The sequence below is a fragment of the Somniosus microcephalus genome, chromosome 1, assembly GCF_052327205.1.
Source record: "Somniosus microcephalus isolate GS21.2 chromosome 1, FLI_Smic_1.0, whole genome shotgun sequence".
NCBI lineage: Eukaryota > Metazoa > Chordata > Chondrichthyes > Squaliformes > Somniosidae > Somniosus > Somniosus microcephalus.
The window spans coordinates 382,148,293-382,162,633 of record NC_140987.1 but is presented as its reverse complement, the minus strand read 5'-3'; the positions used below and the strand labels follow the sequence as shown (position 1 = coordinate 382,162,633).

The 14,341-nt window shown below is 47.8% G+C and overlaps 1 protein-coding gene across 4 annotated transcripts in view; it reads left to right on the top strand.

Moving 5' to 3' along the window:
* sytl4 (synaptotagmin-like 4) overlaps window positions 1-14,341 on the top strand; it is a 115,488-nt gene that overhangs the window by 67,624 nt on the left and 33,523 nt on the right. For all 4 annotated transcript variants that reach the window (XM_085996309.1, XM_085996317.1, XM_085996291.1 and 1 more), the window contains one exon: window positions 7,453-7,539. In XM_085996309.1, the coding sequence (XP_085852435.1) occupies window positions 7,453-7,539 (87 nt within the window). The remainder of the gene's footprint in view (window positions 1-7,452; window positions 7,540-14,341) is intronic.

Here is a 14,341-nt window from a genome sequence, read left to right as displayed (position 1 = left end):
GAGGTAGTCAAAAAAGTATTTGATAAAATACAAAACCAGTACATTCCCCTAAAAGGCAAAGGCTCCACTTGTGCAGTTAAGAAACCTAAGTTAACACACTTTACAGGTAAGAGACTGAATCTAGCTAAAAGAAAATGCTTACACAAATGCAAGAAAAAGTGGAAATACAGCAGACTGGAAGAGCTATAAAAAGCAACATAGAGATTCAAAGGAAGTAATAAGAGGTGCTAAAGGAGAATATATATAAAGAAAAATAATTTGCAAAGCTAACAGCAAAAGTCTTTATAAATATATTAAGCGGAAGAAAGTGGTAATGGGGAATGTGGTCCCAGTAAAGACAGGTACAGGTGAGGCCATAAATGAACAATAAGGAAATGGCAGACTTCTTAAATTAATACTTTGTGGGGGAGAAATTCGGTGGAGCCGCAAACGGGGCGCCAAGCTCGCCTGGGCGCCGGAATTAGCGCAGCGATCGGAGCAGTTGCGACTGTAATGATATCAGCAAATAGTGATGGTATTTGCCTGTTTGATTATTTATGCCTTACCAGCATATTTGCCTGATTGATTATTTATGCCTGACCAGCAGAGGGTATGTGAGAGACAAGCAGTTTAGTTTTAGTTTCGTTTTAGATGGATCTCTAAGATGGTGTCTCCTGTAATGCTGTTAACTGAGTTGAACATACTTTAGATTAAAAGACATTCTCTTTCATGAATGTGTCGTCATTGAACCCACATAGAAATCAATACATTGTGTCAGAAGTGATTGAAAGAGATGAAGAGGAAAAATCTGAAGTTAAATCAGCTCTCCACATATTAGCAAGCCAAAAGAGAACATCGTTACTTACCATTGGAGAATAGCTAACGAAGTGAAAAAATGGTAGGATTACACCCACTGGCGAAGCTTCAGTTGACAGCTAATGTGGCTGAAAATTGGAGGAGATTCAAACAACGTTTGGAGTTGTATTTAGCGGCAATCGAAGCTGACGAGAAAAGTGATAAAATGAAAGCGTCAGTGTTCTTACATGTCGTGGGTGATGAAGCGCTGGAGGTGTATAATAACTTCACATTCGCTGCTGATGGAGACAAAATGAAGTTGGATAAAATAATGGAACAGTTTGAGGCCTACTGCATACCTAAACGTAACGTGACATTTGAGAGGCACAGATTTTTCACATGTATACAGAAAACGGGAGAGACTATTGATCAGTATGTGACTGAACTGAGAAACAGAAGCAAAACGTGTGAATTTGGGGGACTGACAGACTCGCTGATAAAAGACAGACTGGTGTGTGGTATTCCAGATAATGGTCTAAGGGAAAGACTGCTAAGAGAGCAAAATCTAGACCTGGGAAAAGCCATAGCACTGTGTAGGGACACAGAGACTGTGAAGTCGCAGGCAAAGGAGCTGTTCAGTGACAGTAGCTGCAACGTGGATGCAGTGAGAAAGAACGGACACAAACCGTTTAACAAAAAGAGCACCAATGTGAAAAAAGAGGCGTGGCCAGCGAACAAAAATGAAAGGGGCAATCAAAAGTCATGTAGTCGATGCGGTACACAGCATCCACCAAAAAAAGTGTCCAGCATATGGTAAAAAATGCAATAGTTGCAACAAAAACAACCATTATGCCCATTGCTGTAAGAACCAAGCGCAACAAAGCAAGGTCCATGCAGTAGATGAAAGCGAGATAGAGGAGTTCTATGTGGATGTTGTGTCTGAAAACAAAAAAGAAAAAAGAGACTGGATGTTGACACTAAAAGTGAATGACATACACATTCCATTTAAATTGGATACTGGAGCACAAGTTAATGTGATATCAGAGACTGATTTTAAGAAAATTAGACCCAGACCAAAGATACATGGAATAAAAGTGAAAGTGACAGGATACTCAGGTACCAATATACTAGTGAAAGGAAGATGCATTGTCAAAGTGACACACAAGGACAGAGAGCACACGCTAGCATTAATCGTGGTGCCAAAGGATGTGCAGGCCATACTAGGTTTAATAGCCTGTGAGAGACTGAACCTGGTAAAGAGAGTCCTCGTTGTGGAAAGCGAAGGAGAGACAGTCTATGATGAACTCATGAAAGAGTACAACGACCTATTTCAGGGTCTAGGCTGCCTTCCAGGAGAACACATGATCAGAGTAGATAAAAGTATGCCAACGGTCATACATCCATGCAGAAAAGTTCCGTTTGCTCTTCAAAAGCAACTGAAGGCAGAGTTGGACAGGATGGAAAGCCTGAACGTGATTCGGAAAATAGATGAGCCAACTGAGTGGGTGAGTTCCCTCGTCGTTGTGGACAAAAAGAATGGAAAGCTCAGAATTTTCCTGGATCCAAGAGATCTAAACAGAGCAATAAAGAGAGAGCACTTCAAGCTTCCTACACGTGAGGAAATCATGTCACAGTTTGCAAATGCAAAGTATTTCAGCAAGTTAGATGCATCATCAGGATTTTGGCAGATGAAACTGGACGAGGCAAGTTCAAGACTGTGCATGTTCAACAGTCCATTTGGCAGATACAGATTCCTAAGGTTACCATTTGGCATTGCCTCAGCTCCTGAAGTGTATCACAAAACAATCCATATGATCTATGAGCATCTGGAGGGAGTTGATACATCAATGGATGACATCATAGTATGGGGAACCACGAGAACTGAGCATGACGAGAGACTGAAAAAAGTGCTGGAAGCAACAAGGAAAACAAACCTGAAGCTGAATAGAGAGAAATGCCAGCTCAGGGTGACAGAACTGACATTCGTGGGAGATATCCTTAGCAGTGAGGGCATCAGACCAGATCCCAGAAAGGTATCCGCCATTGAGCATATGCCAAAGCCACAATGCAAAAAGGACGTGCAGAGGTTTAATGGAATGATCAACTACATGGGTAAATTCATATCCAACCTCTCAGAAAAGATGGCGCCACTGAGAAGACTAACTGAAAAGAACATAGAATGGGAATGGAATCATGAGCATGAGAAGTCATGGAGCGATCTAAAGAAAATGCTCACAGAGGAACCAGTTCTGAGGTTTTATGACCCAGCGAGACCCATCAAGATATCATCAGATGCATCACAGAGTGGGCTCGGTGCCGTTCTTCTGCAAAAATATGACTACTGGCAACCTATTGCATATGCATCGCACTCAATGACAGACGCGGAGACGCAATATGCTCAAATAGAAAAGGAGCTGCTCAGCATCACATACGCCTGTGAAAGATTTCACCAGTTTGTGGCAGGACAAGCAATCAGTGTAGAGACTGACCATAAGCCCTTGATTGCATTGTTCCAAAAGCCACTAAATAACTGTCCGCTTAGAATACAAAGAATGATGATCAGGCTGCAACGCTATACACTGAATGTTGCGTACACACCGGGTAAGCTGATGTATACAGCAGACACGTTGTCCAGAGCTGTAGACCCAAGTGAGCCCGCAAACACCAAAATGGATGAAAAAGTGAATGCCTACGTGGACATGATCACAAGTGCACTGCCCATAGCAGATGCAAAAATGGAGCTCATAAAGACTGAGACAAACAAAGATGAAACACTGAGACGACTGAGGAAAAGCATCTTGGATGGATGGCCCAACATGAAGCAAGACTGCTCACCTGACATGGCAGAGTACTGGAACTGCAGGGCGGAACTATCAGTGGTTGAAGACATCATCTACAAAGGAAGTAAAATAGTTATCCCAAAGAGTCTGAGAAAAGAGATGCTAAAAAGGATCCATGGAGGACATCTGGGAATCAAAGCATAAGAAAAGAGCACGAGAGGTGATGTACTGGCCACGAATCAACCAAGATGTGACAAATGAAGTGTCAAACTGCACAATATGCCTGAAATATCAAGCAAGCAATCCGGTAGAACCACTAAAGCCACACCCAGCGCCAGACAGACCTTACCAGAAGGTAGGCGCTGACCTATTCGTATGTCAAGGGAAGGACTATCTTGTAGTCACAGACTATTACTCCCTGTATCCAGAGGTTTGTAGACTGTACACCACCACTGCAGATGCTGTGATAACATGTATGAAAGCCATATTCTCCAGACATGGCGTGGCAAGCGAGGTCTTCACAGACAACGGACCCCAGTTTTACAATGCAAGTTTCCGACACTTTGCCAAAGAGTGGGACTTTGTCCACACAACGTCAAGTCCTCACTTTCCACAGTCCAATGGACTAGTGGAAAAATCGGTCCAGACAGTGAAAAGACTGATGTACAAGGCAAAAGACAGTGGAACTGACTTCTACCAGAGCATGCTTGTATACCGCACAACGCCGCTCGAGTGTGGTAAGTCACCAGCCCAACTCCTTATGGAACGTCGGCTAAGGTCAAACCTACCCATCCCGGAGAACCTCCTGAAAACAAAAGAGGGGGAGAAAGTGAGGAAGTTCAAAGAACAACAGAAAGAAAAGCAAAAGTACTACTATGACAGAGGGACACAAAACCTACCTGAACTCCACACTGGTGACCAAGTAAGGTTCAAAGACAAAACAAACATATGGACTCAGAAGGGAACTGTCCTGAGTGAAGTTCAACCAAGATCATACACCATTCAGACAGATGAGGGTGCTGTTCTGCGAAGAAATCGTCGAGATCTTCTCATGGGACCAGCCACAGCAAGTCAAAAGACTGATACTGTTGAACAACCTGATCACACAGCAGGTCAAAAGACTGATACTGTTGAACAACCTGATCACACAGCTGAGAAATCATCATCTGAGGCAACAACTCAGATTCAAGGACAATCAATCAGAAAATCCTCAAGACACGTGAAGCCTCCTGAGAGACTCATTGAGCAAGTTTAAGGACTCTTGTTATAGAAGGAAGTAATGTTATCTTATTCTCTCTTCAAGTTCTAGTGTATTTTCATATTTCATGTGAACACACAAAACAAGGTTAAAAAACCTTGATAATGATAATGTAAGTTCATTAATTGTTACAGTTAAAATGCAGAGTAATACAAAGAAAACATGTTGTTAGATAAAAGTAAAATACTTTTGTTTTAAGAAAGGGAGATGTAATGATATCAGCAAATAGTGATGGTATTTGCCTGTTTGATTATTTATGCCTTACCAGCATATTTGCCTGATTGATTATTTATGCCTGACCAGCAGAGGGCATGTGAGAGACAAGCAGTTTAGTTTTAGTTTCGTTTTAGATGGATCTCTAAGATGGTGTCTCCTGTAATGCTGTTAACTGAGTTGAACATACTTTAGATTCTCTTTCATGAATGTGTCGTCATTGAACCCACATAGAAATAAATACAGCGACCGCCGGAAATTCAGCTTGAGCACCCCAAGAGGGACACGGGGCGAGGCTCGAGGCGCTCCGCGTCCCTCTTAGGGCGCTGAAACTGAATATCTCAGCGCAACGTGCCGCAGCGCCATACGCGGCACGGCGCGCTGCGGTACTGCAGGCCTTCCTCCCATTCTTAAGGGGGAGGGGCCTGCACCAGCGCGATCAGAGATCGCGAGTGCCGGCAAAAGAGCCCGGCGCCGAGGAGAAGTGCCGGGCTCTCGGAAAACAGCCGGCACTGCCGCGGGGGGAGATCAGGAGGCCAGGGACGGAGGTGCTGGCAGGTGGCCGCCGGAAAAAACGGCCACCCCGCACCTCCACCTTAATTTGCGCCACTGCCGTCACAGGTAGGCCCCATGAACCAGGCGCGATTTGCGAATGGTGCTACAGAGGCGGGCGCTACCGAATATCGAGATCGGGGCGGTAGCGGGGCGCTGCGCACACCAATGACGTCACCGGTGGCGGCGCAGCACAACAGGCTAACGCCGCCATTAGCGCCCCAGCTAAATATCGCGGGAGGCGTGACCAGTGGCGCTAAAGCCACTGAGTGCCCTCTTTAGGCGCTAACTGGTGGAGCAGCCCACCGAATTTCTAGGCCTGTATCTTTCACAGTAGAGGAAATTTGCAAAAATAAAAGTGCACGGAATTGGAGGTAACTTTGTGACATTGGTTGGTATTTGATTGGGAGGTAGGAGACAGAAAGTAGGAATAAAGCGAATGATTGGTGGGATGTGACAAGTGTTGTTCGCCAGGGATCTGTACTGGGACCTCCACTTTTCACCATATATATCAATGACGGATGAATAAATAGAGAATTGTATATCGAAGTTTGCAGATGACACTAGTTGTGTAGATGGGAGCAGGAAGTTACAAAGGATCCAAAGTGGATGACCTCACGCTTCCCCACATTGAACTCTATCTGCCACAATTTTGCCCACCCACTTAATTAATTTAGAAGATTGAGGGCTGATCTAACTGAGGTGTTTAAAATTATAAAGGATTTGATACAGTAGATACAGAGAAACTATTTCCTCTGGTGGGGGAATCCAGAAAAAGGGGGTATTATCTTAAAATTAGAGCTAGGTCATTCAGGAGTGAAATCAGGAAACACACTTTCACACAAAGGGTGATGGAAATCTGGAACTCTCTCCCCCAAAAGGCTGCAGATGCTAATCAATTGAAATTTTCCATGGATAGGTTTTTGGAGTTGAGGTACAGATTAGCCAGGATTTGATTGAATGAAGGAACAAGCCCGAGGGGCTGAATGGCCTACTCCTGTTCCTTTGTAAATGGACAACTCAAGTCAGAGTATGAACATAGAGCTTTCTAAAACCTACATCCACACTTTGATAGAACATTGGGATAGGCTGTGTTCATCAAAACACTCTCCTGTGAATAAGTCAACAGAAAGGAAGTAATACTGAAACCATAATAATATCTTTATTTGCACCATATCATAGTGTGTTGGCACAAAGGTTGACAAAGCAGTGGAACAAGGGTTCATGCCAGCAATTCCACATGCTGAATTGCTTTTTTTTAGATATGTTGCTCCAGGGAAGAAACCAAACTTGGTGTCACTTGCTTTCCTGAAGGGAGAGAGGGCTGGTGCAGGGTTGCTCTGGAGCACTTTTGAGTGTCTGGTTGCAGAATAATATTAGTAGAGGCTTTGGATTTTCCAAGGTTAGGATGGAAAGAAACAAACAGAGATGAATTTTTTGTAAATAAAATTGGAATGAGAAATAAACTAGTCATTGTTTGAACAGTTAGCCATACAGTGTTAGAGGCAAATTATCCATGGGTGTTTTACTGCTTGTAATGAAATGTGTTTGGCTTGCCTGTATTCGTTTTGCACTCATGTATATTACCCTCCCCCACACGGTGTATAGTTTCACTTCCTCTTTCCTGACTAACCTGGAATGTTCCAGGTCTTGGCTCTTGGCTCCGCCCCTGACTTCTCTTACATAAAGATCCCAGGATCTATATGACTCATTCCTGCGAGCCAGTCAGTGTGTTGAGATGTTAGCTCTGATCTTAGTGATTAAAAGCCAACTTGTTAAGGTCTATAACTTCTAGTTTTGTGGTTATTGAAGGCACATCACTGCTCTAATGTTACTAGAAGTTAATACTCAGTTGTAATCTCGGTCTTTTGACAGGACGAGGAGGAAGAGGACATTGATAAATTGGTGTCAATCCACCGGCTGACAAACGCTCGCCAAAGTCTCAAGAGTGGCAATTCTGTTGTAAGTGACTCAGCAAAATATTGTAATTGTGAATCTCCATATATGATAATTCCTCATGCATGTGATGTGTGCACAGAAACAGATATAGGGCTAAATTTATTGCCCATTCATAGCCAGAATGGGAAGAAAACCCAGTCCATAGTCCCACTGTGAACATAGAGGCCTAGAAATTCAGTTGTTTGCGCCAGCCGCTAGCGCCTTAGGAGGAGGAGAAGTGGGGTGCTAAGCGGCTAGTGCCCGGGCGCAGCGCGATCTGCGCGAACTTCAGTTAAGATTTAGCGGCGGCGCAAAACCTTTGCGCGCGCTCAGCTGCGCGCGCAGATCCTGACATCATTTCATGGTGCAACGCCCTTTGTGCGCCCCAAACCGGAAATTCAGTGGCACCGGCCTATTGTGCGCCTGGCGCCCCTAGCGACTGGTAGAGGGGAACGGTTCCCAGTCGCTGTGGGGCGCGGGGGGGCGCTAATTAAAGGGGACTCCTCCTGCAGTATAAATGGCAGCCATTTTGCACCACTCCTTCTTTGTGAGAGACGGATCTTTGGAGAGAGACAAAGGTAGAGAGCTTTCTGGTTTGGCTCAACACTCGCACAGGTACTTGTGGCTTCAGGCCACAGCTTTGCACTTGTCTTTAACTTCAGAGTCATAGCATTGATTGGAAACATATAATGGGGGCTGCAATGGGTGGAAACGTTGGGCTTCTCCATTGCATTCAAAGGGCTCAGAGACGCCGTGAGAGAGTGCCAGTCATGGCCAGACGGAGAAGGGGCAACAGGCGTCGGCAAAGGAGGCCTTACCCACCCAGGGTATACCGCCAGCAGTTCTCATATCTGAACATGTCTGAGGAGCAGTGTGTTCGGAGGCTGCGATTCAGAAGGGCAGTGGTCACTGAGATCTGCCACCTGCTTCGCGGAGATCTGCAGCCACAGCTGAGGAGCAGGACATCTCTGTCGGTGGCAGTGAAGGTGACGGTGGCTCTCAACTTCTATGCCACCGGCTCCTTCCAATCCGCTACTGGGGACATTTCCAACATCTCCCAGTTTGCGGTACATTGCTGCATCCGCCAGGTGACCAGTGCCCTTTTCAGAAGGAGACGTCAGTTCATCTCCTTCCCCATGACTGTTGACAAGCAGCAACAGTGTGCAATGGGCTTTGCAGCATTAGCGGGCTTCCCCATGGTGCAGGGCGCCATTGACTGCACGCATGTGGCTTTGCGGGCACCTCTAGAGAATGCCGAGGATTACCGCAACCGGAAGGGCTACCATTCGCTCAACGTGCAGTTGGTGTGTGACCACAGGCAGCTCATCCTAGCTGTCAATGCCCGCTTTCCAGGCAGCAGCCACGGTGCCTTTGTGGGGGACTACGGTCTCCCGCGTAAAGAAATAGGCAACACAGCGAGCTACAAGAAATAGGTCTTTACTCCAACTCTCACAATACAGTACTGAATTCGTGAAGCCTGCGAACCTGTGATGACTCACAGATTGGTCACCTGCTGGAACCTGATTGGTTTTCCTTCTCTCAGCAGCAGGCAAGTCTAAACGTGCCTTATTCCTCTCAGCCTACAACTGTCTTGCGGGGGGAGGGGAATACAGCAGTTAAAAGGGGATTATACAGGTTTATCTACATACACACTGTTTCGCCAGACTTCTGTGGCAGACATGTTCGAGGCCCAGCCTCACCCACGAGGATGGCTTCTCAGGGACAAAGGCTATCCTTTGTGCACCTGGCTGATGACCCCGCTCCGTGTGCCCAGCACCCCTGCTGAAGAGGGATACAATGACAGCCATCAAGCAACCGGGAACCTCATTGAGCAAACAATCGGCGTCCTGAAGCAATGGTTCCGCTGTCTGGATCGTTCCGAAGGAACCCTACAGTACTTGCCTGCACGTCCTTTTTGCATTGTGGCTTTGGCATATGCTCAATGGCGGATACCTTTCTGGGATCTGGTCTGATGCCCTCACTGCTAAGGATATCTCCCACGAATGTCAGTTCTGTCACCCTGAGCTGGCATTTCTCTCTATTCAGCATAGGAGGGAGGCAGAAAGTGCAAGGGCCGCCCGTCGGCGGCTTATTGCAAGTCGGTTCTAGGCCCCCTCTCAGGGAATGGCTTGTGCCAATGGCAGAAGATGAATGTAGCCGCTCCACAAGCCCTCAGCCGAGCAGGGCAACCAGGACTTCCAAAAGAAAGCATAGACAGTGCGATTTAAGAAAATGTTTTACTATGATACCTCTGTGCCCTTCCCACATGACAAACTAATGGAGAGAAACCCCCCCCCCCCCAAAAACACAAATACACCAGTCTCGGCCTTTACAAGTAAAACAAATATACCAGTCTCGGCCTTTAAATATGAAACGAATACACCAGTCTCGGCTTTTATATATGAAACAAATACACCAGTCTTGGTCTTTACAATTAAAACAAATACACCAGTCTCGGCTTTTATAAGTAAAACAAAACATTTGGCCACACCTTCTACTTTTTCCCCTGCGAGGGTGATCCGTTTCGCTTCCATGACTGGCCCCTACCCACCCTGCAGCTCCTCCTCAATGGGACCCCAGTGGCTGCAGCAAGGCTGGGGGAAGGCTGCTGAGGGTCAGATGGTGAGACGGCAGATGCCCTTGGGGGTCAGCCTGGACCAGCTCTGGGCCTGGAGGGGCCGGCTGCTGACTGCTCCAACTCTGCTTGGGCGGCAGCAGTCTGTCCAACAGCTGGTGGCAGCTGCAATGGAGGAGTGACAGTGTTGGTTGCAGGAATGCTGCCAACCTGACAGATCACAGGCACTCCCTGGTCGGCTGAGACATTGGCACGCGCACGGGCCAGCACTGCAGCATGCGCAGCAATCTGCTGAGGCACAGACTGCTGGGCTGCTGCGGCACAGCGAGTGCCCCGGCGATGCCTGGCCGATCCAGCGAGTGTGGCAGCAGTTAGTGCCCGTGTGGCCCTGGTCTGTGTCTGCATGACAGCAGCCAGTGAATGCACGGCATGACTGAGCACTTGGCTAGAAGCCGCCTGTGCTGCCGCGAAGTCCTGCTGACTCCTGGCCTGTGCTGCACTGAATTGTTGCGGACTCCTGGCCTGTGCTGCACTGAATTGTTGCAGACTCCTGGCCTGTGCTGCCCCGAATTCCTGCACACTCCTTGCCAGTGACTCTATGGAGTCAGGCATCCTTGCCACTGCAGCCATGAGCTCAGTGTGCCTGCGCTCAGCCTGGGTGCCCATTTCCGCTAGGAGCGCACCTCCTCTGCGCTCACCGTAGCAGGACTGGAGGCCACACTCACCCTCCGGGGAGAAGGCCGCCGAGCTTCCCCACCCCTCCCGCGTTGCTGCAGCCCGCTGGTCCCTGGAGCTTCACTATCCTCCGACCCTTCCCCCCTGCTCCCCTCCAGGGAAGACGTGTCACCATCATGGCCATGGGCTGCCTCAGCTGAGGGTCCCTGATGGGCTGGCTTCCTCTTCCTCCTCCTCTATGTCTGACTCGGACACAGTGCCAGCTTGAGGGGCCGCCTCCTCACCTGGCGAGTCACCATCTGAAAGCAGGGAGGCACAAGAGTTGCTTTAGAGTGAGGACAGGGCGGCAGCGAGGGAGGCATGAGTGCTGCTGTGCACTGCATTGGTTCGATAGTGGCAAAGGATGCTGGCATGAGGCGCAAGTGGAAAGGGAGAGGGCAAAAAGGTGATGACCTTACCATTGGTGCCCAGAACAGGGTCAGCATCTCCAGTGGCGACGGGGCCACTCAGCCGGCCTGCCATGATCCGCTCCACTCGTTGCTCGAGGTCACTCAGCTGTTTCAGGTCAGGACGGCCTCCCCCGGTCTGTCGCTGCTGTCTTCTGTTATGCGCCAGCTTGGCCTGCAAGAGAAAGGACCGCCTCTAAGTACAGTGTCAAGCCCTGATCTTGCCCGCACTGCCTCCCATGGTCGAATAGGCCTGACAGTGTCTAAAGTCCTGATTGCGCAAGTGCTTTTCATGACAGTCCCATAGCTGCTGGATGAGGGCTGGCCATTAGGGCTTTCTGACCTGTTTGGCCATAAAGTGAGGTGCACATGCAGGGATGAGGAGGATACTGGAAAGGGTACTCACCCTGACAACCCGAGTGAGGTCGTTGAATTTTTTCCGGCACTGGGTTGGTGTCCTGCCAACCACGCTGTTGGATGTGACCCTGTTTGCCACATCCTTCCATGCTTTCCGATATTCGGCGGGCAGCGGCCTCCTGCCACCCTCAGGGAAGAGGATATGGCGCCTGCGGTCCACTGCGCCAACCAGCAGCCTCAGGTCACCCTCGCCGAAGCGCTGCGCTCTCTCCCTGGCCTTCTCCATTCTCCTGGGCGTGGAGCTGTTCCAGAAGCAGTGTTCAGGCCTTGCCTTAGGGCTGCAGTGTGCAGGGCGTGGCAGCCAAGCAATTCCACCCTCCCCCTTTAAGTGCTGACCGGTGCCTGACTATCTGGCCTCAATGAGCAACTCGCCGCACCTGCGCTACTCCCGCCTTCGGTGTTTGCGCCCCGGATCGCCGGCTTAGCGCCTAATGATAGTCGTGCATCGCCTGCTTTAGCGCAGCAGCAACCTCTTGGGGCGATGCAACTGAATATCGACGAAGGTGGCGCTAAGTTGCGCCGGGCGCAAAAGTTAGCGAACGCCATGCTGTAGCGCCCCAAACGTGGCTATACTGAATTTCTAGGCCAGATACTTTACCATGATCTTCCACTATATGGCTTGTATATTTTACTGATACAGGCTGATGATAACAATGCAGGCACTCTTTCCATGTGGTATAGTGTGATAAATCCTTGTGAAATTTCTTATTTTGTGTTCTTTCATTCTCAAGCTGGGCACATACTAGGACTGAGAGGTAAAATGGCCAATGTACTGCTCAGCCTCCACTCATACCCTAATCCAGCGGCTCTCAGTTTGATTTCTTTTCACTTCTCCTATGAGCAGTGTTCTGGCTTTAGCTCATTGTCAGAGCGATCATAATATGATCGAGCTCTCAGTCGAGATGGAGAGTGAGGAAATTGAATCAGAGACTAAGGTCCAGAACTTAAATAAAGGGAATTACGAGGGTATGAGACGGGAATTGGGTAAGATTGATTGGGTGGTGTTTCTGGGGGGATTGACAGTGGATAGACAATGGCAAGCATTCAAAGATAGAATGGAAGAATTCCAGAACATGTTTATACCGGTTTGGCATAAAAATAAACCTAAAAAGGTGACTCAACCGTGGATAACGAGGGAAATTAGGGACAGCATAAAATCAAAAAAAAGGGCATATCAACTGGCAAAAAAAAGCACCAGACCGGAAGATTGGGGGCAGTACAGGATACAGCAAAAGAGGACAAAGGGATTAATCAGGAAGGGGAAAATAGAATACGAAAGTAAACTTGCAGCAAACATAAAGACAGACTGCAAAAGCTTTTATCGGTATATCAGGAGGAAAAGACTGGTAAAATCCCAAGTCGGTCCCTTGCAGTCCGATTCGGGAGAATATATAATGGAGAATAAGGAAATGGCAGACCAATTAAACTCATACTTTGGTTCTGTATTCACAAAGGAGGACACAAATAACCTCCCAGGAATATCGGCAAACATAGGGACTAATGAGAGGGAGGAGCTGACAGAAATTAGTATCTCTAGGGATATGGTGTTGGGTAAGTTGAGGGGACTGAAGGCCGACAAATCCCCGGGGCCTGATAAACTACATCCTAGGGTACTTAAGGAGGTGGCCCTGGAGATAGCAGATGCTCTAAGGATCATCTTCCGGAACTCCATTGACTCGGGAACAGTACCCGTGGATTGGAGGGTAGCTAATGTTACCCCAATATTTAAAAAGGGGGGTAGAGAGAAAGCAGGGAATTATAGACCAGTAAGCCTTACATCGGTTGTGGGCAAAATGCTAGAGTCCATTATTAAGGATAAAATAGCGGAGCACTTGACAAATGGGGAAAGGATCGGACAGAGTCAACATGGATTTACAAAGGGTAAATCGTGTTTGACTAATCTGCTGGAATTTTTTGAGGAAGTAACTGGTAAAATAGATGGGGGAGAGCCAGTGGATGTGGTGTACCTTGACTTCCAGAAAGCCTTCGATAAGGTTCCACACAAAAGATTATCATGCAAAATTAAGGCTCATGGAATTGGGGGCAAAGTATTAACGTGGATAGAGAACTGGCTGGCGGATAGAAAACAGAGAGTTGGAATAAACGGCTCGTTTTCGGAGTGGCAGGCAGTGACCAGCGGGGTGCCGCAAGGATCTGTCCTGGGACCCCAGCTGTTCACAATATATATAAATGATCTGGATCAGGGAATTGGATGCAATATTTCCAAATTCGCTGACGACACTAAACTAGGAGGAGGGGTGGGCTCTGATGAGGATGTCAGGAGGCTACAGTGCGATTTGGACAGGTTGGGGGAATGGGCGGATACGTGGCAGATGCACTATAATGTGGATAAATGCGAGGTTATCCACTTTGGGGGTAAAAACAGGAGGGTAGATTATTATCTAAATGGCAATAGATTGGGAGATGGGGAAGTGCAGAGGGACCTGGGTGTTCTTGTGCACCAGTCACTGAAGGAGAGCATGCAGGTGCAACAGGCGATTAAGAAGGCAAATGGTATGTTGGCCTTCATATCAAGGGGGTTCGAGTATAGGAATAGGGATACCTTACTACAGCTGTACAAGGTGCTGGTGAGACCGCATCTGGAGTATTGTGTACAGTTTTGGTCGCCCCATCTGCGGAAGGATGTTCTTGCCATGGAAAGAGTGCAACGGCGATTCACCAGGCTGATACCTGGAATGGCGGGAATGACCTA